Source organism: Ochotona princeps, chromosome 2, assembly GCF_030435755.1.
Source record: "Ochotona princeps isolate mOchPri1 chromosome 2, mOchPri1.hap1, whole genome shotgun sequence".
NCBI classification, from domain to species: domain Eukaryota; kingdom Metazoa; phylum Chordata; class Mammalia; order Lagomorpha; family Ochotonidae; genus Ochotona; species Ochotona princeps.
In genome coordinates this window covers 13,412,899-13,440,148 of record NC_080833.1, presented here as the reverse complement: position 1 = coordinate 13,440,148, position 27,250 = coordinate 13,412,899, and the positions used below count along the sequence as shown (strand labels likewise).

The following is a 27,250-nucleotide window of genomic DNA, read 5'->3' as shown; positions in this document are numbered from 1 at the left end:
CCCACAGGCTGCTAACGTCGGGCGGGGGAGGGACTGGCAGGGTGTGGAGAGGGGAGGGCCTTGAACGCTCCAGGAGGAATTCCACTCTGGCCACCTGCCTCCCTCTTCTTTCCCTTCTCCCCACGCTGCCCAGCTCCACACCCCCCCCCCGCAAGGGCAATACGTTGGGAATGGTGAGAGGTCCCAGCAGTGGCTGGGGAGGCTGTGTCACTGGGTCCGCTAACACTGAGGCCTTCCAGGGCCGCTGCTGCGCGGCTACAGCGAGCATGGCAGTGAGGGCAGGTGGTGAGTGAGGCAGCCAACACCAGCTTACCCCCCCACCGGCTCCGCAGGCCCCTGGGGCCCCAGTCTCCCCCATGCAGCAGTGGAAAGCACTGCCCCAGGATGGCCGAGGCTCGTGCTGCCCCAGTGCCCTGTTGCTATCCCCACCTGCTGATGGCACTGCATTCCCGTGGCTCTGGCACCTGCGGCTCTGGCACCCAGCCTGTGTCCTGTCTGCGATGACCTCAGCCCTCATGGGCATGTCCAAGCGAGCATGTGGTGACCCTCGCATGGGATCCTGCAAGCCATGTGTGCCTCCCTCTCAGCTGCTCTCCCCTGTTCTCCAGCCCTACTGTCTGGCCAGGAGCCCCAGAGTCCCAGCCAGGGTGAGGAGAAGCTGACCCCACCTGTGAGCCAGCATGATGCTGAGGCTGAGAAACAGCTCATCCGGGAGGTGAGGCCCGAGCAGGCACAGTGGGGAGAGGGATGGGGATTGGGGGCCGCCGCCTCCTTTCCATAGGTAGCGTTCCTGCTTCACTACTGTCGCCATCCTCTGCACCTGCAGGCCCACTGTGTGGATGGAGCTTTGAGATGCCATGACTTGTCCAAGCTCACGTGGCTAAGGAGGGCAGGTGCCAGGATTTGAACTTGGGTCCTGAGTCCAGCCTGCAGGCCATGCCACTTCAGAGCCTGCATGGGAGAGAACAGCAGGGTGCGAGGCTCCTCCAGGGTGGAAGCAGAGAGGGCCTCCTGGCTGTGGGAGAGGCCTGTGCACAGGCTGGGGCGCCCAGCAGAGCAGCCTCTGGCCAGTGGATGAGGGCAGACTTAGCCTCTGGGGAGCCAAGGGCCTCCCAGCCTCCCTGGGGAGCTGTGGGGCAGGGGTCACTGCCACAGCCTCTCGTCTCTGGCTTTCTGGACACCCCTCCCTTTCGAGGGCTGCCCCTGAGACCTTCCTGTGGGGAACTGGGCACCACCCCTCCCCTGAGCACCCTGACTCTTGCAGGGACAGTTTGGCTCCTGCCACTCAACATGACCTCAGTTGGGGTCAGCCCTCAGACCCTGAAGTCTTTCAGGCTGTAGGGGCCAGGAGCCCCTGGTTGGGGGAAGCACAGCAGGTGACGCCTAGGGGAGCTCGAGGTTCTGGGAGGCTGGCTCCTGGGGAGGGCTCCCAAGGAGGAGGCAAGATGAGTGGCAGAAGTCCACAGACAGGAGAGGCGGGGCATGGCAGCACAGCCACTGTGGGACGTTGCTCCTGGGTCCGGGATGTTGCTCAGCCTTTTCCATGTAGAGCGGCTGGCGCCATCTCGTGGTGAGCTGGGAGAACAGCGCTGCTGCCAGTCCACTGCGTAGGAGAGAAGGGGCAGGAGGCCAGAGAGGGGAGGGGCCTCGTGCCTTAGGCATGAACCAGGCCGCCTGCCATCCTCTGGCACAGCCCGTTGGTAGCAAGAGCCCCCCCCTTGCTGCCTCGCCACCGGGATTCAGTTGACTGTCCCAGGGGTCTCTCCTGGGAGCCCTACTTGGAGGAGTTGGCGAGGGGACTTATCTGGGGACTGGGCTTTCCTGTCTATTACAATGCAAGCAGGAGGCACAGTCCTAGGAGGCAAGGGTCCAGGGAGGAGGCATGGGACCAGGGAGGAGGTGCAGGCCCAGGGAGGAGGCCTCTCGGCAGGGAGGGGTGTGGTCAGGAACGAGTCAGCTATGAGTTCATGTGAGGGGTGCCCTGAGCCGCATGGACAGGGTGGGGGAAGGGGCAATGAGAGTTGACTAGAATATTCCAGTCTTGCTGCCTTGTTTTGTGGCCTGGCCCCAGAGGCTCTGAGACCCTGGGCAGGCTGCTGGTGGGCGTGGTGCCTCTGGGCCCTCACCTGTAGCACACACAGGTGCCCGGTAGCCGTCCCACAGCTGCATGGGGTGGGCAATGCGACATGTGGGACGTCTCTTTTTGGGATGTGCAGTGAGGACCAAGCAGGAGGAGGGGGAGGTGTGCTGCAGCCCCTCAGCCTTTGCGTGTTCTGAGCCTGCTCGGCATGAGGCCTGGAGGGGCGCATGGAGCCAGGAAGCTGAAGTTTTGGTGCTGGAAGTGAGAAGTGGGCAGGTGGGCGTGGTCTCAGGGAGAGAGGTTGAGGCGTGGGAGGCAGGTGGGAGATTGACAGCATCTTGCCTTTGAGGCGGGCTGGACGCCAGACGGCTCATCCAAGGGGAGCGTGCGGGCGGTGGAGCTGCAGGTGGAGCTGAGGGGCTGTTATCTGTGCAGTAGCACACAGGAAATGTGAGGGCGTGAAGGTGCCAAGACAGAGGAGGAGGGTGAGGGCTGGGGTGGGTCCTGTGATGGGAGCCCTGCCTGCAATCTGGGGCCTCCGGTTAAAGGTGAGGAGGGAGAGTGGTGCTGCTGTGTGTGCATGAATACATGTGTATTTGTGAGTGTATGTGCATGTATGTTTGCATGCTAGCATGTGTTAGCATGCGTTGAACACTTATTAGCATGTGCACGCCATGCATGTATACACACATTGCCATAAGCATTGTGTGCTGACTACATGTGCATGCGCAGGTGTTGTTCTGTATGCGTCTGTGTCTGTGAGTGCACCTGCCAGTATGCATGTGCAAGTGTGCTTTTCTGTGAGTACTGATACATAAGTGTACGGTCTTGCATGAATATGTGCTGACAGCCACATATACCTCTGGGTCTTGCTAGGGTGCAGGTTGGGGTGGCTGAGCCTGGGTTACATGGGCCCATGGGTGGAGGGGTGCCAGATCTTGCTGGGACAGGCAGGAAGGGGAGAGGCTTGGTGAGCCACCTGGGCCTCTGTGATGTGGCAGGTGTGACTACGAGGCTCAGATGTGCTCGGTTCTGGCGTCCACCTGTCTGTCCCCTCTCTCCCTCCTGAGAACACAGCCATGCGGCCCACTTGCTGAGGCTGTCCCCTGGGGGGTGTGTCAGAGCCCGTGTCTATGGCTCACCCCCATCCTGTGCTGGGCATAGGACTGCCCTTGCCTGGGTGGGGCCTGGGTGTTGGGTCGGGCTGAAGATGCCATCTGTTCTGTCCGTGAACTTGGGGAGCCATTGATGGGCCTTAGGTAGGGAAGTGGTGGGGAGGGGACACGGTCTGCTGGACATGCAGGGCAGCTGTGGGGAGAAGGGTCTGGGGCAAGAGCAGGGGTGGAAGTGGGGCCCCTGAGGGACTCCCTGGGTGAGAGCTGGTGATGGCGCAGTGGTGTGGAGGAAAGCAGGTGGACAAGAGCTGGTTTTGTCACTGATGGGCTGGGGACCTTTGACCACAGCATGCTCCTGTTGGTGTGGGCAGGCGCTCAGGGTGCTTTGGCGGGTGGGAAGACGGTGAACCCGTCCCTGCACTGTTATCACGGAAAGCGCATGAGCTGGAGTCAGGGAGGGTTTCCCGGGGGCCGGGGGTTGCTCAGTGTTAGGTGGGGGATTGTAGCCTCCTGCTCACAGGCCACCCACCCCCAGGAGTACGAGCAGCGCCTGGCCCAGCTGAAGGCCGACTACGAGGCGGAGCAGGAGTCCAGGGCCCGGCTGGAGGAGGACATCACAGCCATGCGCAACTCGTACGACATGAAGCTGTCCACACTGGAGGAGAACCTGCGCAAGGAGACAGGTGGGTGCCCGGGGCCGGGCGGGGGGCTGACTGCACAGAGCCCTCCCTGGCCCAGGCCTCATCCTGCTGAGCCTCGTGGCAGCCTGCCAGGTGGGTGCCATGGTGACCATGGCACAGACAGGGTGAGTGGCTCATGCAGGTCACACGGCGCCCTGGCCACCTGTTCCAGCGCCATAGTCTCACCCACAGTGCTGGTCCATGGTGGCCTGGCCCCCACTGGGCCTTGCTCGAGGCTGACATTAGGATACAAAGTGTCGCCTCCTTTCAGAGGCCAGTCCCAACCCGGGGTTTGCAATGTCTCCTCTTGCTGCTTTGTCGTGATTTGAGAGGCAGGTAGACAGATGGAATGCTCATCCTTAGGTTCTCTCCCCAAGTGCTTGCAGTGACTGGCCCCTGTGTGGGTGACAGAGGCTCAGTTGCTCAAGCCACCACCCATGCCCCCACCCCCACCCCCCGCCAAGGTTTGCACTGGCAGGAAATGAGTCAGGAGCCGGTCCCGGGACTCGAACCCAGGCATCTTAACTACTAGGCCAAATTCCCACCCCTCCCCTCCCTTCTGTTACCAAAGCAACCACATCCCATAATAAGGCTGTCAGCCCTGGTGAGAACTCGCACCTGGGTCCTCACACATCTGGTTAGTGCACCTGTGCCACTGGGACACTGTCCGCCGGTTCTTGCCCCCCTGCATTGAGCCCGGGGTGGTGGTGGTGACCCAGCTGCTCATGCTGTGCCACCCTCTGCTGGCACTGCTCAGTGCCTGGCACTGTGGGTGCTTTATATGCACCCCTGCCCAGGGAGGTCAGACTCGGGGGGCGGGGAGGAAGGTCTCGGCGTGCAACCTGTTGACCAGGAGCTTCCAGCCTGGGAGGCGCTTGGACCCATGGGAGCCTGTAAGGTGGAAGAGTGGTCCCTAGTCAAGGCGGCGGGAAGCCAGCTCTTGGTGGCTGGGGAAGCCCTGGGCATGGAGGAACCTTGGGGCTGGTGGAAGGAAGGCTTCCTGGTGGAGGTGGCAGGTGATAGGCTGAGCTGTGATCGGGGAATGGGCAATGGGGCAGGTGAGCAGGCCAGTCTCCTGGCCTGAGTGGCCTCTTGGGGGCAGTGGGCATGGGCCCCCTTTTAGCTGTCGCCTTCCCCTGGCCTAATGGGGACTCTTGGTTGTGCAGAGGCCATGCTGAAGGCAGAAGTCCTCCACAAGGCTGAGGTCATGTCCAGGGCCGAGTTTGCCAGCCGGGCAGACTTCACTCCCGCCTTCCAGTATGAGCTGGTGGGCAGGCCCGAGGTGTTTTGCATGCCCTGTGAGCCGCCCGCGGATGCCCACGCCACGGCGGAAGGCTCTGCCTCCTTCGAGGAGCTGCCCAAGGCAGAGGCCTCCAGGTCCGAGACGTCCTTCTGGTCCAACAAGTCGTCCACGTTTGAGGAAGAGGTCCTTCCTGGGCCCGTGGAGCCCGTGCATGGGGCAGAGTTCCCACCCGAGATCGAGCCCGGGAGTGAGTACTTCTCGCCGGAAGGACTAGGGGCTGAGGCCGTGCTCTGGCCGGAGGACGCCGGCTTCCAGGAGGAGGAGGAACTGCCACTCCCGTCCCTGCAGATGCTGCCTGACCCCTTTGCCGAGGTGGAAGCCAAGCTGGCCCGGCTCTCCTCGTTCACGGCCAGGACGGATGAGCCCCGGAGCTCAGGGGCCCAGGTCCTGTCCCAGGTAGTGGCTGTTGGGCACCTGCTGAGTGGGCAGGCATGCTGGGGCAGCGGGGGCAGAGGCTGCTGTGCGCATGCACAGAACTCGTGGCCTCTGCTGTCCAGCTGTCCAGCTGCACCGCCCCCGTGGATGCTGTGGCTTTGGCATTGCTTTCCGCCTCAGGGGCCCTGGCTTGGGCGTGGTGGGGGTCGGGGGAGCTGTTTCCTCTGCTGCTGTGTCAGTCAGCAGGGCAGGTGGGTGGAGACACCTGATCTGCCCGTGGGAGGGGCCTGCGCCCCCTCACCCATCCTGCACCTCTGGACTGGAGAGAACGAGGAGGGAGGCAGTGAGCTAGGTGGGCTCTGTGGGATCCAGTCCTTGCCAGGGACCCCCGCCCTGACCCGCTGCTCCCCCAGCCTGTCCTCGTCCAAGGGCCTCTCTCCCTTGGCCACCTGCTTTCCGTTTTTCCGTTTTTGTCCTCTGCTGCCTTTGCTTCCCTGGGTTCTTGTGTGTGCACACCTGCTCATGCACATGTGTGTGTGTGTGTGTGTGCATGTGTGTGTGTGAGTGTGTGAGAGTGTGTGTGTGTGTGAGTGTGTGTGTGTGTGTGTGTGAATGCAGGAGCAGTGGCTTTTGCGTCATACCTGTGTGGATTCTGTCCCGCTCTGGCACTCACCTGGCTGTATGACCTTGGACATGGCCCCTGGGTTTCCCCCTCCCGCTCTCCCACTGCAGCCGTTGCTTTTCCTCTGGGCGGTGCAGGTGCCAGGAGGCTGAGCAGCCTTGGGGAGCTGAGGCAGGGGCAGGGCAGGGGATGGAGGCCGATTCTGACCCAGGCCAACCTCCCCACTCCTTCCCACCCTCCCCCAGCTCCCCTCTCCAACAGAAGTGCCTGAGCCCAGTGACACCAGCTCCGAGCTGGCCAAGGACCCCCCGCCCAGGATGGTGAGTACCTCCAGGGCTAAACTCTGGGTGGGTGGCTCCGTGGGCAGCGACCTGGGCTTTCTCATCCTGGAGTGAGCTCAGACCCCCGGCCTGCCCGCACAGCCGCACAGTGCACATCCGGGCATCTGTCGCTCCTCCGAAGGCTGACGTGGCCTATAGCCCCGCTGTGCCCGAGTCCCAGTTTGAGCAATGCGGCCATGGGGCCCACGCTTCCACTTCTGCTGGAGACAGCACAGCAGGCCACAGGGAGGGCAAGGAAAGCAGCGATGGTCTCGTTTCTGGAGAAAGAAGTCTGCCAGCTCTGGACTGCAGCCTAGGGTGTAGTTGGCACCCGGCATCTTCTGAGGGTAGATGGGATGTCCTGGCTAGGAAATGACACTCAGGAGGACCCAGGCAGCAAGCAAGGAGACACAGCAAGTACCAAGGTCCTGTGGCCAGCAGGATCTTGATTTTCTCATTGAGAATACCCACAGTCAGGGTGGCAGTGTGCAGGGCTGCCTGGGGGTGGCAGCGGGAAGCCGGAGGAGGGAGCTGGTGTGGAGGGTGTGGCAGCCAGGGATGAAGCTGGATTATCCTGCAGGTGCAGAGGGAAGTGGCAGATGTTCTGTTTTTAAGGGGGTGTGATTTAAGATTTATTTATTTTTATTGGGAAGTCAGATAGGAGGGGAGCTAGAGAGGAAGATCTTCCCTCCAATGATTCACTCCCCAAACGGCTGTAACGGTTAGGGCTGAACCAGTCTGAAGCCAGGAACCTCTTCCGGATCTCCCACGCTGGTGCAGGGTCCCAGGCTTTGGGCCATCCTTGACTGCTCTCCCAGGCTGCAAGCAAGGAGCTAGATGGGAAACGGGGCAGCCAGGATTAGAACCAGCACCCGTATGGGATTCTGGCGTGTGCAAGGCAAGGACTTTAGCCACTAGGCTACCGCGCCGGGCTCAAGGGGGTGTGATTTTAAGAAGAGTGTCCTGGCATGGGAGGTGAGAGGTGGAGCTGGGAGGTTTGGAGGGACAGCTGAAGACACTGCTGCCTGGATACCTGTGTGCACCTGCTCATCAGGCCCCAAGAAGGACCTCCTCTGCTGGGCGTGAGTTTGTCCCCGAGTGGCCTCTCATCCATCTCACTTCTTTGTGCTCAGGAGGCTGAGCTGGCCCTGGACATGGCCGAGGAGGTGGAAGAGGTGATGTCCATGGCAGGCCCTGGAGCGTGGCTGGAGGCTGAATCGCAGGTGGCAGCGACGGCTCCAGCGCGATCCCTGCTGGCCACAGCAGGCACGACAAGGGAGAGTGCGGACGGGTTGGCAGCGCTCACGGAGGACCTGCCGCCCGTTGTGGATCAGCAGCAGGTGCTCGCCAGGTAAGCACGGTGCTCTGCTCCGGGCTGGTGTGGCCCGTGTTCGGGTGGGGAGGAGCCATCCCAGGCCCAAACCCTTACACTCACCCTTCCTCCTCCCATGGCTCTGGTCGTCTGGGGCCTCTCCCCAGGGCATTGGGGGCTGGGAGTGGCTGGAGTTGCCCCCAGACATGGGCTGCCTCAGGCTCCAGTCAGGCACCTGCTGGGGAAGAAGAGAACAGGCCAGTGCCCACCTGTTCCTGGTACAGCTCCTGGGTACAGTCAAACCCTCCTGAGCTGTTCCTGTGGGAGGACTCGCCCACCCTGAGATAGGCCACCCCCTGGGGACTGCCAGGGGAGCTGGGCTTGCCCCTCGCCCCGTGGCTGCGCCTAGGCCTAGCTGTCGCTTCTCTAAGTGATGGTTTTGCTCATCTGGGGCGCCTCGACCATTCACACATGAGCTGAGCGACTAAGTGCTGAAGCCTGTGTGTAGGGGTGGAGCAGGGGCCACCTGGCCTTCAGGGGGCGCCAGGTTGGGACATTTGTGAATGGGCCACTGGGAAGGGTCCCGCCGTCCGCTGCCTGGGTTCTACTGGCCTCTCCTTCCAGCAGCTCTGCTATCGTGCGTTGACTCTGGGCCTTAGTGGGTCTCTCTGTCCCCTGGATGACATGAGCAGCTGTAGCTGGGGAAGGTTGTAGCAGGTGTTCCATGTGGCTATAGCTGCTGAGGCGGCAGTCCAGGGACAGGCTCCCAGGGTGCACAGTGTGGCTATTTAAAGGCCAGGGAGGGCTTCCTGGAAGTGGGGTCTTGAGTGAGGTTTGCAGAACATGGCTGAGTGAGGAAGTGCGAGACCAAGGGCCTGGAGCAGTGAGCGGAAGCTGCCATGCACAAGAGGTGGTGAGGGGTGGTCTGGGAGGGATAGGGGAGGCGTGGCCCTGTGTAGCCCCTCAGCACTTGGCCTCATCCCTCCAGGGGCCACGGGAGGAGGGACTGGATGTGGCTTCTGCCCTGGCTGCTGTCCTCTTCCACAGCCAAGCTTGTCCCTTGGAAGACAGAACTAAACAATGTGGCACATTTGGGATGCAAAGACATTTAAGATGGATTTTCCCCGCTCCTGGTTGATTCCACTGTGTATTTTGCACAGTCTGGCTCTTGGTCTCCTCGTGGCAGTGTGGTCTTCAGAGGCAGCCGTGAGCTCCCAGTGGCGGGGCCCTCAGGCCTGGAAGTGGTGGGGTCAGGGCTCCAGGGGTCAGCTGCGAGCCATGGGGGGCAGAGATTGTGGCCAGCAGGGCTGGGCACACCTACCCAGCTGTTAAGCACACAGGCGTGAAGTTGGGTGGATCTGGGTGTGGCCCCCAAGCCAGCAGCATCCTGTCTGTGGATCTCAGTCTGCCTCTCTGTGAAATGGGCCCACTGGGAGGATTTGGTGAGCACAGTGGGGCAGGCGAGCTCATGGAGTGGGGGGTGGTGGTGACAGGTGCTGTACCGTTTTCCCCCCCTGTGGGCGGGCAGGCTGCAGCTGCTGGAGCAGCAGGTGGTGGGCGGGGAGCAAGCCAAGAACAAGGCCCTGAAGGAGAAGCACAAGGGGCGCAAGCGCTACGCAGATGAGCGCCGGAAGCAGCTGGTGGCCGCACTGCAGAGCGCAGACGAGGACGGCGGCGACTGGGTATTGCTCAACGTCTACGATTCCATCCAGGAGGAAGTGAGGGCCAAGAGCAAGCTGCTGGAGAGGGTGCAGAGGAAGGTGAGGCTGCCCCCCTGCACGGGCGTCTGTGAGGCACCTACTGTGTGCACCCTGAGGCTGGCAGCCTGAGGCATGTCCCAGCCGTTAGGGTGCTTCTGTCCTAGTGTGTGTATACATGTGTTCATGTGTGACGGGTGACATGACAGAGGACCAAGCGGAAGAATGGCGAAGAGTGAGGAGCACGGTGAAGGGTTCAGGGCAGGAGACCAGATTTGTCTGCTTGTTTGCTGAAAGTGCCTGCAAGTCACACATGCACAGGGGATCCCAGCACCCACATCAAGAAGCTGGGGGCCCAAGGACCCCAGGGGTGTCCGCATGGAGAGGAGCCTGCACAGGGACCCCAGGAGAGTCAGTACTGGGTGGAACCCGAGACAGGTGCAGGTGACAGGGCCAGCTCCAGGAGCACTAGGGAGGAGCCTGAGATGCCAGCGCCATGTGAGGATCTGAGGGCAGAGTGAGTGGCGCTGCTGCCAGCATGCCTGCTCTGTGAGGTCTTGGCCTTCTCCCAATGCCAGCAAGCTGGGGATCATGCCAAACAGGGGACTGTCTTCCCCTCTCCTTAAAAAAAAAAAAAAAAAAAATTGAAAGGTAGTGAGAGAGAGAAAGAGAATCTTCCATCCATTTATTTGCTCCCCAGATGGCTGCAGCGGCTAGGGCTGGAGCTCCGTCCTGGTCTCCCATGCTGGCGGTAGGACAGCGAGCACTAGCCAGGTCTCTGCTATGGGATGCTTGTGTTGCAAGCAGAGAAAGCCCACCGTGCCGCACCGCCAGCCCGTCTTGCGTGTTCTCCCTGCGTGTTTGGTTCTGTGCCTTGTGCTTTGTGGTGGGAGGGGAGGTTCTCCTTAGGAATGTTGTGATTCCTCTCTTCTGGTGGGACGCATCTGCACCTCCCTGGTGATTTTGTGAGCTCTGGCTTGGTAGCAGCAGAAAGGCAAGACTTGGGCGGTTCCCTGGGGTTCAATAGCGCCTTCTTCTGGCTATCTGGAGAAGCGTCATCTTTTATTTTTTAAAAGTATTTCAGGGCCCAGCACGGTAGCCTAGCAACTAAAGTCCTTGCCTTGCCGGTGCCAGGATCTCATATGGGCACTGGTTCTAATCCTTGTGGCCCTGCTTCCCATCCAACTTCCTACGTGAGGCCTGGGAAAGTAGTTGAGGATAGCCCAAAGCCTTGGGACCCTGCACCCACATGGAAAACCCAGAAGAGGCTCCTGGCTCCTGGCTTTGGATTGGTGCAACACCGGCCGTTGCAGCCTCTTGGGGAGTGAATCATCAGAGGGCAGATTTTCCTCTTTGTCTCTCCTCCTTTCTGTATGTCTGAATTTCCAGTAAAAATAAAATAATTTTTTTAAGTATTTGACAAGCAAAGAAAGAGACAGAGAAAGCCTCCTAAAACTACTTCTCTCCTCCAACATTGCAGCCTGTGGCTGAAGCCAGGAACTTCATCCAGGTCTCCCTGTGGCAGCAGCGACCCAGTCACGTGGACTGTCACTGCCGCCTCCCGGGGCAGGAAGCCAGAGTCAGGTGTTCTGATGGACTCAGAGTGTGCTGACGGCGAGGCCGGTGCCTGCTCCTGGGAAGTGTCATTTGAAATGAAGCTCATGTTCCCTGTTGGTACCAAGATGCCACCACAGCAGTGCGCATGCGTCACCTGTGGCTAGGTGTGGCTATAGTGGGGCTGGTCCCTCTGCTTGGGGCTCCCCAGGGCTAGGGTACCAGCACCCTGCAGTGTTGCTGCTGGTCAGGCTACCCATCTCGCATGCCAGGGACCCGAGGCTGCTCCTGGCTCCGGCTCCTGACCCCAGCTTCTGCAGGGCAGACCCCGGCAGGTGGCAGTGATGCCCCAAGGCCCTGGGTTCCTGCCACTCACAAGGGAGGCTTCGATTGAGCTCCTGGCTGCAGGCTTGGACTGAGCCCAGGCACAGCAGTTGCAGGCATCTAAAGAATCAAACAGGAGCTTACTCTATCTCTACCTCTCAGATACATTTTTTATAAAGATTTATTTATTTTCTATTAAAAAAGTCTGATTTGCAGAGAAGAGAGACAGAGATAGTCTACCCGCTGGCTCACTCCCCAAGTGGCCACAATGGCTGGAGTGGAGCTGATCCAAAGCCAGGAGCCAGGAGCTTCCTCTGGGTCTCCCACTTGGGTGCAGAATCCCAAGGCTTTGGGCTGTCCTCGACTGCTTTCCCAGGCCACAAGCAGGGAGCTGGATGGGGAAGTGTAGCAGCCGGAACACAAATCAGCGCCCATGAAGGATCCCAGCGTGTGCAAGGTGAGGATTTAGCCACTACGCCATCATGTTGTGTACCCAAGAACACTTCATTCCATGGGGCCAGTGTCCCTTTGATACCAAATCCAGATAAGACCTAGTAAGAAAAGTCCACACTGATAGTTTTTCTGGCTCTACAAAATACCAGCAAACCAAATCCAACCACATGTAAAAAGGATTACACAGAAGCCTGCTGTCAGCAAGTTTATTCCACACAGACGTGCAGTTTCTAGAAGAGCAGCTAGGAAAGAAAATGGAATAAAAGACATCTGGGTTGGGGACGGGCAGTGTGGCACAGCACGTTAAGCTGCTGCCTGGGCTGCTGGCGTCACTTACGAGCATTGTTTGAGTCCCGGATGTTGTGTAGTCCCCTGCTAATACACCTGGGGAGGCAGAGGGAGACGGCCCCTGTCACCTGTGTGGGAGACATGCATAGAGTTCTTGGCTTCTGACTTCCATGTAGCCCAGCCCAGGCCATGTGGCTGTCTGGGGACGAAACGGTGCATGGAAGATCTCTTTAATGTTCTTTTTCAATCTATATACCTTAAAATAAATATACAAAATTTTTTTAAATCCATGTTGAGATAATCTCTGTGTGTGGATGGCATCATGCTTTATAGAGAATGTCCTAAGGGACTTAAAAATATTAGAATGAGTAATAAAGTTTAAAGCTGGCACACTAAGTTAAGCTGCCACCTGCAGTGCTGGCATTTATATAAGCATTGGATCGAGTCCCAACTGCTTCACTTCTGATCCAGTTCCCTGGTAATATCTCCAAGAAAACAGCAACTCTATCCTGCAACTTTCCTAAACTTTGTCATTTTTAAAAAGATTTATTTGTTTGAAAAGTGTAGTCAAAGGAAAAAATTTTCCCATTTGCTGGTTCACACCAAAAATAGCCACAATGTCCAGGGCTGGGCCAGGCTGAAGCCGGAAACCTGGAGCTCCATCCAGGTCTCCCTTGTGGTTGCAGGGGTCCAAAGAATTGGCCCATCTTCAGAATTACAGAGAGGAGAGGCAGAAAGAAGGCTCTTCCATTTGCTGGTTTACTCCCCAAGCGGCAGCAATGGCCAGAGCTGAGCCGATTTGAAGCCAGGAGCTCTTTCAGGTCTCCCACGTGGGTGCAGGGTCCCAAGGCTTTGGGTCGTCCTGTACTGCTTTTCCAGACCACAAGCAGGGAGCTGGATGGGAAGTAGACTAGCTGGGATAAGAACCAGCACCCATATGGGATCCCAGCACATTAAAGGCAAGGACTTTAGCTACTAGGCTACTGTGTCAGGCCCAGAAAGTGATTTTTTAAAAAAGATTTATTTATTTTTATTGGAAAGGCAGATTTACAGAAGAAGGAGAGACAGAAAGATCTTGTATCTGCTAGTTCACTCAAGTGGCTGCGCTGGCCAGCGCTCAGCTAATCCGAAGCCAGGAGCCAAGAGCTTCTCCCAGTTCTCCCATGTGGATGCAGGGGCCGAAGGGCTTGGGCCTTCCTCCAGTGCCTTCCCAAACCACAAGCAGGGAGCTGGATAGGAAGTGGAGAAGCCTGGATGTGAACCAGTGCCCCCATATGGGATCGTGGCACATGCAAGGTGAGGATGCAGCCACTAGGCCATCATGCCAGGCCCAGGAAGAGATTCTGAACTGTTTTAGATGTACAAAAATGTACAGGGGCTGGCCTTGTGGTATAGCAGGTAAGGCAGCACTACCTGTGACACCAGCACGGGGCACCTGGTCAGGTCCTGGCTGCTCCACCTCTGCTCCAGCTTCCTGCGGATGGCCTGGGAAAAGCAGCAGAAGGCGGCTGAAGCGTTTGAGTCCCTGGGAGACCCGGATGAAGCTCCCAGCTTCTTTCTTTGGCTGTTGTGAACCTGTGAGGGCAGATCTCTGTTTCTGTCTCTCCCACTCTCTCTGTAACTCTGACTTTCAAAATCAGTAAATCAGTAAATCGTTCAAAGCATTCCAATCTGTAACGAGATGGGAACCCTGCGTGTATCACCTAGCAGGGGCACTGGGGCATCTTTAGTTCAGCTGAAGCCAACCTTTCCACTTCAGGCCTAGAGTAGCTTCTGCTTGTATGGCTGGCTCTCCCTGCCAGCCACCTGTCCGCCCCACTCCTGCTGAGGGAGTGTTCTTGGCCTGGTGAGTCACTGCCTTGGATTCAGTCATCCTTCTTTTTTTTTTTTTTTAAAGATTTATTTATTTTTATTACAAAGTCAGATATACACAGAGGAGGAGAGACAGAGAGGAAGATCTTCCGTCCGATGATTCACTCCCCAAGTGACCGCAACGGCCGGTGCTGCACCGATCCGAAGCCGGGAACCAGGAACCTCTTCCAGGTCTCCCACAGGGGTGCAGGGTCCCAAAGCATTGGGCCATCCTCTACTGCTTTCCCAGGCAGGGAGCTGGATGGGAAGTGGAGATGCCGGGATTAGAACCGGCGCCCATATGGGATCCCGGGGCGTTCAAGACGAGGACTTTAGCCACTAGGCCATGCCGCCGGGCCCCAGTCATCCTTTTTTTTTTTTTTTAAGATTTATTCATTTTATTACAGCCAGATATACACAGAGGAGGAGAGACAGAGAGGAAGATCTTCCGTCCAATGATTCACTCCCGAAGTGAGCCGCAACGGGCCGATGCGTGCCGATCCGAAGCCGGGAACCAGGAACCTCTTCCGGGTCTCCCACACGGGTGCAGAGTCCCAATGCATTGGGCCGTCCCCAACTGCTTTCCCAGGCCACAAGCAGGGAGGTGGATGGGAAGTGGAGCTGCCAGGATTAGAACCGGCGCCCATATGGGATCCCGGGGCGTTCAAGGCGAGGACTTTAGCCGCTAGGCCACGCCGCCGGGCCTCTAGTCATTCTTCTTAATCAGCCACACTGCACCTGCTGTCTGAGGGGCAGCCTATGCACAGGGTTGCACTAGGCATTGGCGCTCACTGTGTTTAGGAGGGAAGGGCCAGTCTGGCAGACTTGGCAGGGGACCAAGGGTCTGGAGTCCATGGTCAAATCAGGTGGGCGTGTCAGGTGCAGGGTCTGTCTCTCCAGAACAGAGGGCTGTGGTGGGGGGAGAAGGAGGGCTGTGGAGTCTATGCACTTGTGCCGGTGGCTCCCATAGTCGTGGCATCTGTGCAGCTCTGAGCTCTCCCAGGGCTGGGGCGACTGTGGGTGGCACGGCTGAAAGGCCCCTGAGTGTGAGCCAGTGGCCAGGAGCTGGTGGCAGCAGGTGGTGGTCGGTTTTTCCCTTTACATTTTTCAGGACTGTGGACAGCTGGGGGCTCATCTAAGCCCTGGGTGGGATGGTGGGAGAGGGCATGAGGGAGGGCCAGAAGGGTTGGGGGCTGGTTGGTTGGGGGAGATGGTGTGGATGGACTGTGAAGGGGTCTGCTAGTGGGGTGCAGGTGTGGGAGCGTGGCCCAGGCGAAGCCTCTGTCTTCATCCCACTTGCTCATTGCCTGTCATGCTTTGCTGGCAGCTGCGGGCTGCAGAGGTGGAGATCAAAGATCTGCAGTCGGAGTTTGAGCTGGAGAAGATCGATTACCTGGCCACCATCCGGCGGCAGGAGCGCGACACAATGTTCTTCCAGCAGCTGCTGGAGCAGGTGCAGCCCCTGATCCGGCGGGATTGCAACTACAGCAACCTGGAGAGGATCCGGCGCGAGTCCTCCTGGGATGAGGATAACGGCTTCTGGAGGATTCCAGAGCCTGTCATCATGAGAACCAGCCTCCCAGTAGGTCAGAGTGTGCTACCCCCTGTCCTCCCCTCCCTCTCCTGTGTGGTTCTGCCCAAACCTGAGCCAGCTGCTCCCTGCAAGCTGTGGGTGCAGCGGGTGTGCGGCCCCAAAGTCACAGTCACTGGGGGGAGGGGCTTGCACAGGCTTACACTAACTCCTGCCTGGCCGCTGCCCTCCCACACGACCTTCTGAAGGTCACTGCCTCTCTTTGGGCTTCTCCGTCAGATAAAGTGACCTTGCTCATCCCGTGCCCCAGATGAGTCTCAGAGTGAAGCTGCCCTGCAGTGGTCCCGTGTCCCACTGAGGCCCGGCTCTGTCTGGGTAGCAGCAAGCTCTCCCCTCGGTAGCCCTGCAGCCAGCATGGTCCTGTCCCGTGAGCGGTACCCACCCAGCCTGCAAGACCCCAGCCAGCTCCACTTCCGGGCTCTGGGCTCGCTCTCTCTGCCCCGTGCCCCTTGCCTGCTGTCCATTTCGCAGTCACCTCGTGGCTTTGGGCGGGCTCGCACCCTGCACCCCCACCCCTGTGTCCGGCTGCAGTGACTGTAGCTGTTGTTTCCTCAGCAGTTCCCACTGGGCCGCAGAACAAAGCCCCGCGCAAAGCCTCTGCAGCCGACACTGGTGAGACCGACCTGGTAAGACCCTGGCAGGGGAGGGGGAAGGGCACGGGGTAGAGGGGTGCTGGAACCCACTTATCTCACCCCAGCTGAGGATCCTCCCCCATCTTTCCTGCCTTTTCCTTCTTAAGAATTATTTGAAAGGCACAGAGTGAGAGACATCTTTCACTGCTAGTTCACTTCCCAGATGACTAGAATAGCCAGGATTGGCCCAGGTTGAAGCCAGGAACTAGGAGCACCATCCAGGTCTCCTGGTGGGCGGCAGAGGCGAAAACATTGGGGCACTGTTTGTTGCCTTTTTAGTCATTAGCTGGCAGCTGGGCAGGAAGGAAAGCAGCTGGGACATCAAGTGGTGCTGATATGGCATGTTGGCCTTGCAATCCAGGGCTTAACTGGCTATGCCATTATGCTGGCACCAGGATTTCTTGATTTTATATATTTGAGAGACAGCTCTCCCATCCACTGATCTACTTGGTAACTGCCCACAGGCAGCTGGGGCTTAGGCTTGGGTTGGGGCTGGGCCAGGCCGAAGCTGGGAGCCAGGAACTCAGTGCACACCTGCCGTGTGGGTGCCAGGTGCCCAGATGCTCGAGCCATCACCTGCTGCCTCCCAAGGTTGCGCAGTAGCAGGAAGCTGGAATGGGGAACTTGAGCTGGGATGTAAATCCAGGTACTTCCATTTGGGATGGGGCGGTCCCAAGTGACGTCTTCATCCCTGGGCCAAACTAACCACCCTTACCTAAGGATGAAGCTGGGGCCCAGTCTGGCTCCTCTGCTGCGTCCCTCCACTGGTACTGGGCCCTTGGCCTCCTCTGGCCCTGGCTCACAGGCACCTGTGGTCAGGAGGACAAGGAGAGGGAGGGTGGGCCTGGGGCCACTGGGTGCAGGGCAGGGATAGGGAGGGCACTGGGCTGCATTCCCTGCTGGCACAGGGCAGGGTTTTCAGGTTCAAGCCCAGAGGCCCATGGCCCAGTCTGGTTCTCTGGGCCCCAGCTGGTCCCTCAGACCAAAGGATCCTCCATGTGTCGACAGAACTATCATTGGGATTCTGAGGTCACTTTCTTTGCATGTTTCCGCATTGTATGGGTGTGAAGCAGGAGCTGGCCAACATCTGCTATAAAGGACTTGACAGTAAATATATTTTTACAACTTTTAGGAAAGATTCGTGTACCTGCAAGGCACAAATGACAGGGAGAGAAACAGAGAGGTCTTCCACCTGCTTCCCAAGTGGCTGCACAGGCCAAGCCAAGAGCCAGGAACTCCACCTGGGGTCAGGGGCCCAGCTACTTGGGCTGCTTTCTGTTGCCTTCCTAGGAGCATTTGTAGGGAGCTGGATTGGAAGTGGATTCGAACTGGTGCTAGGGCACGGGATATCAGCATTGCTCTGTACCCCGCAATGCCATTGCTGGTAGTAAATTCTGTCGATTCTTGGGCCAGATGGCTAGAGTCTCTCCCATCTGCTATTGCAGCATAAAATCAGGATGAAACTTTAGTTTGCCAAGGTGGGTGTTTGGTCTCTCAGTCAAGGTGCCCACGTCCTGTATCGGAACACCTGGCTTCAAGTCCCAGCACCTTGGGATGCAGTGAGTGATGGCTCAAGTAACTGGGTCCTTGGCACCTGCACGGGAGCCCTGGCCTGCACTCCTGGCTCTGGCAGAGCTGAGTTCCGACTGTTGTGGGCATTTGGAGAATGAAACAGTGGATGGCAGCTCTCTGTCTCAAATAAATCAATACAAAATAAAGATAAAAAATAAAACACTGGAGCTAGTGTTGTGTTATGCCATAGTGGGTAAAGTGCTGCCTGCAACCACTGCATCCCATTTGGGTTCCAGTTCACGTCCTGGCTGCTCCATTTCTGGTCCTTCTCTCTGCTAATGGACCTGAAAAAAGCAGATGACCCAAGTACCTGGGCCCCCTGCACCCATGTGAGAGACTGAGAAGAAGCAGAGCCAATCCAAAGCCAGGAGCCCAGAGCCTGGAGCCTCGTCTGGGTCTCCCATGTGGGTGCAGGGTCCCAAGGCTCTGGGCCGTCCTCGACTGCTTTCCCAGGCCAAAAGCAGGGAGCTGGATGGGGAAGAGGGGCCGCTGGGATTAGAACCGGTGCCCATATGGGATCCCAGCACGTGCCAAGGTGAGGACTTTAAGTGCTAGGCTATAGTTAGTGGGAACCTGAATCAGGAGTGAAGTAGCCAGGACTCGGAGCAGGCACTCTGGTATGGGATGTGAGCAGCTTATCAGCCTCCACTACAGCACCTGCCCCAACTCTGGGCAAGATTTGGACTAGTCATGGGCCTACAGTGGACCACTTACTGTGTTCCAGAAGTTGTGGTTCTGTGATGGGTGCTTTGTGAACATATCTAGTCAGGTGGGAGAAGGAAGGAGTTCCGAGTGAGGAACCAAGGGCCTGGCTACAGTAACATCACTGTCCTCATGGTTGTGAAGTCAGGCTCCAGGCTGATGGGCACATGGGTAGCCGTGGGCTGAGTGCTCTGGGGACAGACTTGGGGGGGTAGAGTGGTGGCACCCTCACCCCATCAGAGCATTGCATGAGAGAACACAGCCCTGGCTGTCCCAGGGAAGCGGGGTGCAGTAGATGCCTGGCTGGAGACTGTGACTCATGGTCCTGGGAGCCCCCAAAGTGGGTAGTGACTGCCTTGGCCCCGAGAGGCAGTCTCCACCCCGGCAGGCTTCCAGAGGCCTCGAGCTCTTGGCTAGGGGTCCGAGTCAGGACTGCAGCAGTGGGGGCTCCGCTGCTGAGTGTGTGGACTAATCCTGGCAGGAAGAAGACCGCTACCGGGTGATGCTAAGTCGGAGTGACAGTGAGAACATTGCCAGTAACTACTTCCGGTCCAAGCGGGCCAGCCAGATCCTGAGCACGGATCCCATGAGGAGCCTTGGTGAGTGCCCTGTGCCCCAAGCTGTGAGAGGCATGATGGGCTTGCAGTCAGATGCAGCTGGATTCAGGAGCTGTTTTCCTCTCTGAGCCTCAGTTTCCCCTGCTATAAAATGGGGTGGGGGTGCAATAATACTCATTCGCAGGATGTGATGCAGTGCCATGGGGAAATGGCCCAGCCCAGCCGCACGCAGCAGATGCTCAGGGTGCTGTCTGCTCACCGGGGAGAGGTGCTGGGTCTGGTCCATCTGCTTCCGCAGCCCCTGGTAGGTTGGTAGTACACAGGGTGAGGTGCAGGCTTAGAGTATCACTGGGGGAGTGCCAGCCCCCGTAGCTGCTTCACACGCTGCTGGGCCTGCCGTACGCTGTGGGGGGGTAGGACCACAGAAGGTCCACAAAGGCAAAACACAGTTTCAGAAAGTGAAAAATCACTCCATTCTGCTTCTAAAATGAGGGGGGGGATCCCACTGTATTTTCAGTAAAGTACCAATGGGGAGCAAATCCTCCTTCTACACCAGGTGATGTAAGGGGTGGAGCAGTGGAATGGGGGCCCAAGGAGGGGAATAGGATGGGAAAGGACCTGGCCTCTTCTGAGCCCCTGTGTGGTGCCCATGCTGCAGGTCAGGAGAGGTCAGGGGCCTGCCCGGGGTCACACTGCTGCAGGTGGGGAGCCAGGCCTGCTGTCTGCAGGTCTCGAACCCCTGGGCTGCAGGTGTAGTGCTGGGTCTGACATGTCATCCTGAGCAGCCCCTCATTGCTGGGCCCCAGCTGCAGTGCCGGGGAGGGGAGGGGAGGGTGGGGGCGTGAGCTGCTGGAGTCTTCCCCCCTGCACACGGAGTGAGGCCGGGCCGGGTGCCTGCACATGGGCTGACTGGCACCCTGGCCCTCCCCTCCACAGGGCACCACAACTCGCCACCAGGCCTCAGCTCCCCGCTGGGCAACAGCTTGGCCATCCCACCCACCCAGGCCACTGAGCTGCCCCAGCCCCGGCCCTTCCGCCTCGAATCCCTGGACATCCCCTTCGCCAAGGCCCGGCGGAAGAAGAGCAAAAGCAACTTTGGCCTCGAGCCTCTGTGAATGCACTGCCTGCTGCCAGCTGGAGCCCCAGGGCCACCCTCTTTCCCTCCTCCCACCTGTCCCCTCAGTGCCCCCGACGGGCCTGCCCTGGGATCCCACACTCCCTTCCCACCCCCCAGGAAGAGGCCTGCCCCAGCCACCCTGGCCATGCCATGCCAGTGTTTCCACGTGCACGGAGGCTGCCCCTGTGGCCCCTCAGTGTTGCTGTTGGCCTCCGTGGGCTCTGCAGGCTCAGAACTGCCCAAGTCCTCCCTGGCAGCACCCAAGGGGAGGAGCTGTCGAGAACCGCACCTCTGGGGCATCCTACCTAAGGGAAGCGCCGGCTTGGGCTCGTAGACTGTGGCCCCGGCAAGCTGAGCTGCCCAATAAACTGCCTTTTTGGACACTCTGCTCCCTGCCCTGCCCTGCTGCTGGAGTCACGGAGCAGCTCCTCTGGGACCAGTGGTTCTCTTGAAAATATTGAGAAACAGAGAGAGGAAGGTTCCAGTTTTTTATCTAATTCCCAAATATCTGCAATAATTCTCAAACATCTGCCCTTCCACCAACCACTTGAGCCCCTGCTGCTGTCCAGGTGTGTCAGCTGGAGCAGGGCGGGCTCAGGGCACGGGGCTGTCCACGCAGCGGAAAAGCACCTGCCCGCCTGGGAACAGGGTGCTGTAGCCAGAGAAGCCTTCCAGGGCCCCGCAGACACCTTGGGCCTTCAGGGTGGGAGGCCCCAAAGCTGAGTGCCTGGGAGTCCAGCCCAGAGGGCTGCCCGGAGGAGGTCCGAGGGGGTCACGGGGGTCTTTGGGGCGGGGGGGGAGTGGCCTTGGGCGGGCCCTGGAGGTCTGGGAGTGGGGAGGACCAAGGGCTTGGTGAAAGCTGAGCCCAGTTCCGCGGAAGCGGAGGGCAGAGGCAGACAGGGTGGGGGCGATGAAGAGGCGTCCACAGCTCATCCACGCAGTGCCCAGCCTGGGCCACCGCGACGGGCAGAGCGAACACCGCGGACGGGTGCGGCAGGTCCCCGTGAGGATTGCAGTGCCCGGTCTCCAGTCCCGACTCGGCCCTGGACTAATGGGGATCGAGGAGGCGGCCAACCCTTGCCAGGAGGGGAGCAGGCCGCTGGACTGACTAGGGGATTCGAGCCGGCGGGCTCAAAACCGGGATGGAGCCCGGAGCTTCGACCTCGCTGATTGGCTGCGGCTGCAGAGCTGGCTCGCTCCGATTGAGCCTTTTCCGTTGGAGGGGTGGTGCTTCGCGCCCTTTCCGCCAATAGGCGCCAGAGACTCCGTCACTGACTGGGGCGCTTCCGGGCGGCTTCCTGGCTCCTGGCCCGCGCACCCGCGGCTCGGGCCGTTCGACCCCGCGCGCCCCGATCACTTCCGGGTGGCAAGGCAGGGCCGCGGGCGGCGATTGGACGGCCGAGGAGGGGACACTTCCGGTGTCCGGGCGCTGGGCGCTTTGGCAGGCGGGTGACCATGGCCCGGGCTGGGACGCTCTCCTGGCTGCTGCTGCTGCTGCTCGGCTCGGCCTCGGCCAGCGGTCCCCGTACCCTGGTGTTGCTGGACAACCTCAACCTGCGGGAGACGCACTCGCTTTTCTTCCGGAGCCTTAAGGGTGAGCGTGGGGTCCAGGAAACGCACTCCGTCCTTCCACTCGGGCAAGCCGCGTGCGCCCTGCCTCAGTTTCCCCGCTTGCTTCTCTTCCAGACCGGGGCTTTGAACTCACCTTCAAGAGCGCCGACGACCCCAGCCTGTCCCTCATCAAGTATGGCGAGTTCCTCTTCGACAACCTCATCATCTTCTCCCCTTCGGTGGAAGGTACGGGCCCCGGGACGCCCCCGGAGCCGCACTTCTGCTCCGAGCAGCCAGGGGCTGGGTCCCGGGCCTGGGCGCTGATGCTTGGAGAACTTGTCCACTCCTGACCCGGCAGGTCCCCGGGGGAAGGGTTGCGGTGCCCGGCCTCCCGCAGGTGCAGCTTGCCCGGCGAGAATGCCGTGAACCACGGCTGGGTGGAGGCAGGGGGATCTGGGGCCGGTTGACGGGCTCCCTCGGGAACTGGGAGTTTGCATATTGTGTGGCCGCATAAGCCGGTTGATGGTTCCGTGTTCAGCGCGCTCTCCAGGCTGTTTCCATCTATCGTGAGCAGTGGTGTTAAGAAGGGCCTCCAGCACCGTGTTCATGGTGGGAGGGGGTGCTTTCCTGCAAACTCCGGACTCGGTGTTCCCTTCCTGTTTATTAGTTTGCGTAGAGGAACAGCAGCGGTGAGAGGAAGCGCCTGCTGGGGAAAGCAGGCCTGGCACTCCTCCCTTGGGACCCCTGCCTTGGGCTTCACCGCCAGCCCCTGTATTCTCCCCGAAGTCACTGAAGTGTTTTTCCCTGGGCTCCTGTCGGTGCGTTACTCCCAACTGCCCTCCAACATGTGTGTTTGGCTTTGGCTTTCTGGAGGCAAAAGTGATTGGGGTGGTATTGACTCCAGGTTACAGCAGTCAGAGCCCGCGGCAGTTAGCAACTGGAGGTAAATGAATCGTTTTGATGATGATGCTAAAAAAAAAAAAAGTGTTCTGAGCAATTGTGCTGTGGCTGTCGGGAACATACATCAGCGGGATGCTTGCTAGGCCGGCGGGCACAATGATGGACAGTGCTGGCATCGTCCTCGGGGCAGGTGCGTTTGGAGGAGCTCCTGGGCACTGCAGGGACCTCACCTGGTGTCAGTGGAGACCAGGACCCCAGTGAACCCTGCGGGGATGAGTTGGAGTCACATTGTATCTGTGAGGAGAAAATGCAATGTTTGTGTGTGAAGGCAGTGGGCTCTCCATGACCATGGGTTCCACGCTCACAGGTCAGAAATATCTGGAAACAAAGATTGCACCTGCACTGAATGTGTACAGACTGAATTTGTCACGAAATGGTGCTGTGTGACTGCTCACACACCCATCGGTGAGCAGGCTAAGCATGTAGAGGTGTCTGGAGCACACAGAGGCACGGCTGAAGGTGCTGTCAGGGACTCACTGTGTTACGTGGGGGATGAGGCTTCCAGGGGTGTGAGACCCGTCCCCATGGACACCAAGGGACAACTGCATTGTACCCACTGCACTACAGCATTGGCACCAGGAATCAATACATTTTATATGAGACTAGGAAGTTGAACCAGCAGTTTAAAATCTGAGCCATTATTTGACTCGTGCTGTAGGAACGTGGAGTGTCTGTCCTGTGTGCAGTGGTCTGGGAATCCCCCTCCCATGGGGATTACCTGTGGCTGACTGTAGCCCCCACCCCAAGCTGGAAAAGCAGATGTATTGGGGGTCACTGTGTTGGGTACGTTCTTCCAGATTTTGGCGGCAACATCAATGTGGAGACCATCAGCGCCTTCATTGACGGTGGGGGCAGCGTCCTGGTAGCCGCCAGCTCAGACATTGGTGAGTGTGACCTGGGACGTTCTGGTGTTTTCCACCAGTTTGCCAAGGAGCAGGAGAGCTGTCCAAGGGAAAATGGCTACACTGGCCAGGCTGGGCAGGCCTTAGCTGGGGGGTCGATGACAGCACTGCGGAGCCCTGGACATTTGGCCCCTCTGCTGCCCTGCCGGGTGGGTCTTTTGATGGGCTGGGCACTCTGCCTGGCTAGCTTTTCATGCTGTTTTGATGGCGCCTCCTTCTGAAAAGAAAGTCAAGGGAGCCTAGTCTGACAGCTCTTTGTTCCAAAGTTTTGACATTGTCCAAGGTCTCCACAAGTAAGGGGAAAGCAGTGTTGTGAACCCCACATGCGGGTCACTCATCTGTCCAGGCTGTCCATCTAGTGAAGATGGCAGGTTTTTAAACTCCCTACTCCACATGATGTGTGTCCTGGTGAGGTGACAGCAAGGTGAGCTAATTGCTTTTGTGCAGAGCCAACTCAGGGCACGGTGGCAGAGTCAAGGGCCAGGAGGTAGCTATGGCAGTCCAGATGTCAGCCTTCCCTCACTCCCCCCGCCCCCAGGGTGGCTGCATGCTGTGGTCAGGGGCCACTCAGGGCTGAGACCCACCCGGTGAAGCCACAGGGCTGGCCAGCAGAGGGCAAGTCTTAAGTGACCCCACTTGGCTCAGGCCCGCATGTGTGGGGCTCAGCCACACACCTCTTGGGTCTGCAGGTGACCCTCTCCGAGAGCTGGGCAGTGAGTGCGGGATTGAGTTTGATGAGGAGAAAACGGCTGTCATTGACCATCACAACTATGATGTCTCGGACCCTGGCCAGGTAATCGGGGGTTTCCCCTGCTGGCTCTCAGGTGGCCTCTTGGGCTTGGCAGCGCCTTCTCCTGACCCTGCTTGCCCTCTGCAGCACACGCTCATCGTGGCGGACACTGAGAATCTGCTCAAGGCCCCGACCATTGTCGGGAAGTCGTCTCTGAATCCCATCCTCTTTCGGGGAGTTGGGTGAGTGAGCAGGGAGAGGCCCGCTTTCCCTCTGGGGGCCTCCAGAGGATATAGGGGAGGGTCGTGTGTAAGAGTCACCTTCCCTTGGTACACCAGTGAGTGCCATGGAGAAGGATGGACTGGGAGGGAAGCCTTGGAGTTCGTGTCCTTGGGTTCCTGGTAGCTCCTGGGCACTACTGGGCTCTCTGTGCTCCCACAGGATGGTGGCCGATCCTGACAATCCTTTGGTGTTGGACATCCTGACGGGCTCATCTACTTCGTACTCCTTCTTCCCGGATAAACCCATCACCCAGGTGAGAGCCGGATGATGGGGTGGAGACATCAGGATTTCAGGTTCCTCCCCAATGGGGCTGGGCTTGTCTGGTGCAGCCTGCGTTGTCCTGCCTTGGCCCTTGGCTGCGCCTGGGTGACAGCCCCATTGCGTTGCCAGTACCCGCACGCCGTGGGCAAGAACACCCTCCTGATCGCTGGCCTCCAGGCCAGGAACAATGCCCGCGTCATCTTCAGTGGCTCCTTGGACTTCTTCAGTGACGCCTTCTTCAACTCAGCCGTGCAGAAGGCCACGCCGGGTGCTCAGAGGTAGCTGCGGGGCGCGGGGGCATGGTCTTGGAGGTGCTGCCTGGGTCTGCCAGGGAGGCGCGGAGGGGAACGAGTCCTGGAGGTCCCGGGCTTGCAGGTGTTTGGAAGATTTTGCTGCTGGTGTTGGTGCTCCTACTAGCCCTTAGTGGTAGACTGATTTTGAGGCCCCAACCTCCTGGTCCTTTTGGAAAATGGTATCGTGCAAGTCAGCAGCACCACCCACACCCATGGTGTTCTCTGGCCTGACAGTGGTTCCTGGATGCTTGGGGCCGACAGAGTGCCGCCAAGTGAGCTCTGTCGTGGTACATGGGCCGAGCAGCCTGGCCTGTCAGGCACAGCGAAATGCTGGCTGTGGTGCCAAGCCCCTCCTTCCTCTGCAGGTACCCACAGACAGGCAACTACGAGCTGGCTGTGGCCCTATCGCGCTGGGTGTTCAAGGAGGAGGGAGTGCTCCGTGTGGGGCCTGTGTCCCATCACCGGGTGGGCGAAACCTCGCCCCCCAATGCCTACACCGTCACTGACCTGGTGGTGAGAGCTCTGCGGGGTGGGAGGACCCCCTGGGGGCTCCAGTTGATTCAGCTCAGCTCTGCAGTGGTTGCTGAGCCAGGGTGCCAGGCCAAAGGGGCGTAAGTGAGGATTAGCCCCCTCTGCCTGCAGGACTGCAGCCTGGGGCTACACCTGGCTGGCCCATTCAGGGGTGGCGAGGACCCAGGGCGGGCAGCAGGCCCGAGCACAGCTCCCTGGTCTCCCCCCAGGAGTACAGCATCGTGATTGAGCAGCTCTCCAACGGCAGGTGGGTTCCCTTTGATGGTGACGACATCCAGCTGGAGTTCGTCCGCATTGATCCTTTCGTGAGGACCTTCCTGAAGAGGAAAGGTAGGCATCCCCGCGAGAGGTGGCAGGAGGTGGCCCGTGAGACGTGCCCTGGACGTGCCTTTGGGGATCTGTGCTGCTTCTTCCCCAGGTGGCAAATACAGCGTTCAGTTCAAGTTGCCCGATGTCTATGGCGTGTTCCAGTTTAAGGTGGATTACAACCGGCTCGGCTACACACACCTGTACTCTTCCACGCAGGTAAGCAGTGACCCTGTGTTCTGCCAGGCGTGTGCCCGCTGGGGCTTGCCAGCGGCCAGGGCCTGTACACATGCTCCTGGGCCATTGCAGGTGTCCGTGAGGCCGCTGCAGCACACGCAGTATGAGCGCTTCATCCCCTCGGCCTATCCCTACTATGCCAGCGCGTTCTCCATGATGTTGGGCCTCTTCATCTTCAGCATCGTCTTCTTGCACATGAAGGAGAAGGAGAAATCGGACTGACAGGCTGCGGCCTGGGACCAGGGTGGGGTTTTATTATTTTTTTTTAAGCCATGGGCAAGTGGCAGCCTTACCTCAGTGGGAGATGGGCCATGGGGACTGGGGGTGGGGACAGGGAATCTTTGTCAAGTTTTACTCCTTTAATTACCAAGTGGCATCTTGACAGTGTGTGGTCACTCATTTCTAAAATAAAAAATTGTCCTCAGAGGGCCCCAGTCTGTCGTGCTTCTTGACGTGGCGCGCCTCCCACCAGGGACTAAGTCAGAAGTTGCAAGTTCTTTCATTGCTGCTAAGACAGCTGTGTTCCCTAACCCAGAGGGACTGCCCTCACCGCTCAGGAGATGCCAGGCACAGGCCGGATGACGGCTGCTGGCATGGTTGAGCTTGACCTTCATGTCCACCTGGCTCAGGCGTTAGCTGGGTCCTGAAAAGCACATAAACTGAAATCTTACCCCAAAAACCTCGTATTTTGGGTCTAAGGATGAAAGCCAGTATTCAGTTCCAGGCACATTCACATTCTGCACTTGTAATTTGCATTTAATTTTTCACAATTCCTGCAGGAAATGTTAATCAAAAGGGCAGTCAGCATGTTGATAATACCACAGCAGTAGCTTTCACGTGCCCACTCGCTGGCTGGATTAGTTCTGTGGCGAGGTGCTCCTGAACACTCCCCGGCTGTTCAGATGCATGACTGCGCGCCGTTCCCCACCCTGCAGACCCTGCAGGCCTCCTGTGGCTCTCCTCCAGCTGACAGCTGAACAGAGACTTGTGCAAGTGCTCACCTCTGCCCAGGTGGCCTGTGACGATGGGGCCACGGCCCAGTGCCTGCTCCC

At 59.0% G+C, this 27,250-nt stretch overlaps 2 protein-coding genes across 3 annotated transcripts in view; both read left to right on the top strand.

Annotated features, from left to right (window-relative positions):
• KIF17 (kinesin family member 17) overlaps positions 1-20,528 on the top strand; it is a 36,398-nt gene extending 15,870 nt beyond the window's left edge. The window contains exons 6-15 of one of the 2 annotated variants that reach the window (XM_058676268.1): positions 609-715; positions 3,731-3,878; positions 5,042-5,574; positions 6,421-6,495; positions 7,629-7,846; positions 9,336-9,567; positions 15,302-15,560; positions 16,124-16,191; positions 18,953-19,070; positions 19,965-20,528. In XM_058676268.1, coding sequence (XP_058532251.1) covers positions 609-715; positions 3,731-3,878; positions 5,042-5,574; positions 6,421-6,495; positions 7,629-7,846; positions 9,336-9,567; positions 15,302-15,560; positions 16,124-16,191; positions 18,953-19,070; positions 19,965-20,143 — 1,937 coding nt within the window. In that variant the 3' untranslated portion in view covers positions 20,144-20,528. Of the gene's footprint in view, positions 1-608; positions 716-3,730; positions 3,879-5,041; positions 5,575-6,420; positions 6,496-7,628; positions 7,847-9,335; positions 9,568-15,301; positions 15,561-16,120; positions 16,192-18,952; positions 19,071-19,964 lie in introns of both variants that reach the window. The other variant, XM_058676261.1, reaches the window with a different exon arrangement.
• A 527-nt stretch (positions 20,529-21,055) lies between these two features.
• On the top strand, positions 21,056-26,632 carry DDOST (dolichyl-diphosphooligosaccharide--protein glycosyltransferase non-catalytic subunit). The gene is made up of 12 exons (XM_004592295.3): positions 21,056-21,148; positions 21,424-21,739; positions 21,832-21,942; positions 23,454-23,540; positions 24,248-24,351; positions 24,436-24,530; positions 24,730-24,823; positions 24,961-25,109; positions 25,490-25,637; positions 25,865-25,985; positions 26,074-26,180; positions 26,271-26,632. Exons 1-12 carry the CDS (start codon positions 21,056-21,058, stop codon positions 26,418-26,420), a joined length of 1,575 nt encoding a protein of 524 aa, XP_004592352.2. The 3' UTR covers positions 26,421-26,632.
• The last annotated feature ends 618 nt before the right edge of the window (positions 26,633-27,250 follow it).

Excerpts from the sequence above, each read along its gene's own strand:
- DDOST (XM_004592295.3), top strand. The coding sequence starts at position 21,056 with ATGAAGAGGCGTCCACAGCTCATCCACGCAGTGCCCAGCCTGGGCCAC. Across the intron at positions 21,149-21,423 it reads GACGGGTGCGGCAGGTCCCC|GGGCGCTTCCGGGCGGCTTC; the intron begins GTGAGGATTGCA and ends CGTCACTGACTG. Across the intron at positions 25,638-25,864 it reads ACACCGTCACTGACCTGGTG|GAGTACAGCATCGTGATTGA; the intron begins GTGAGAGCTCTG and ends GTCTCCCCCCAG.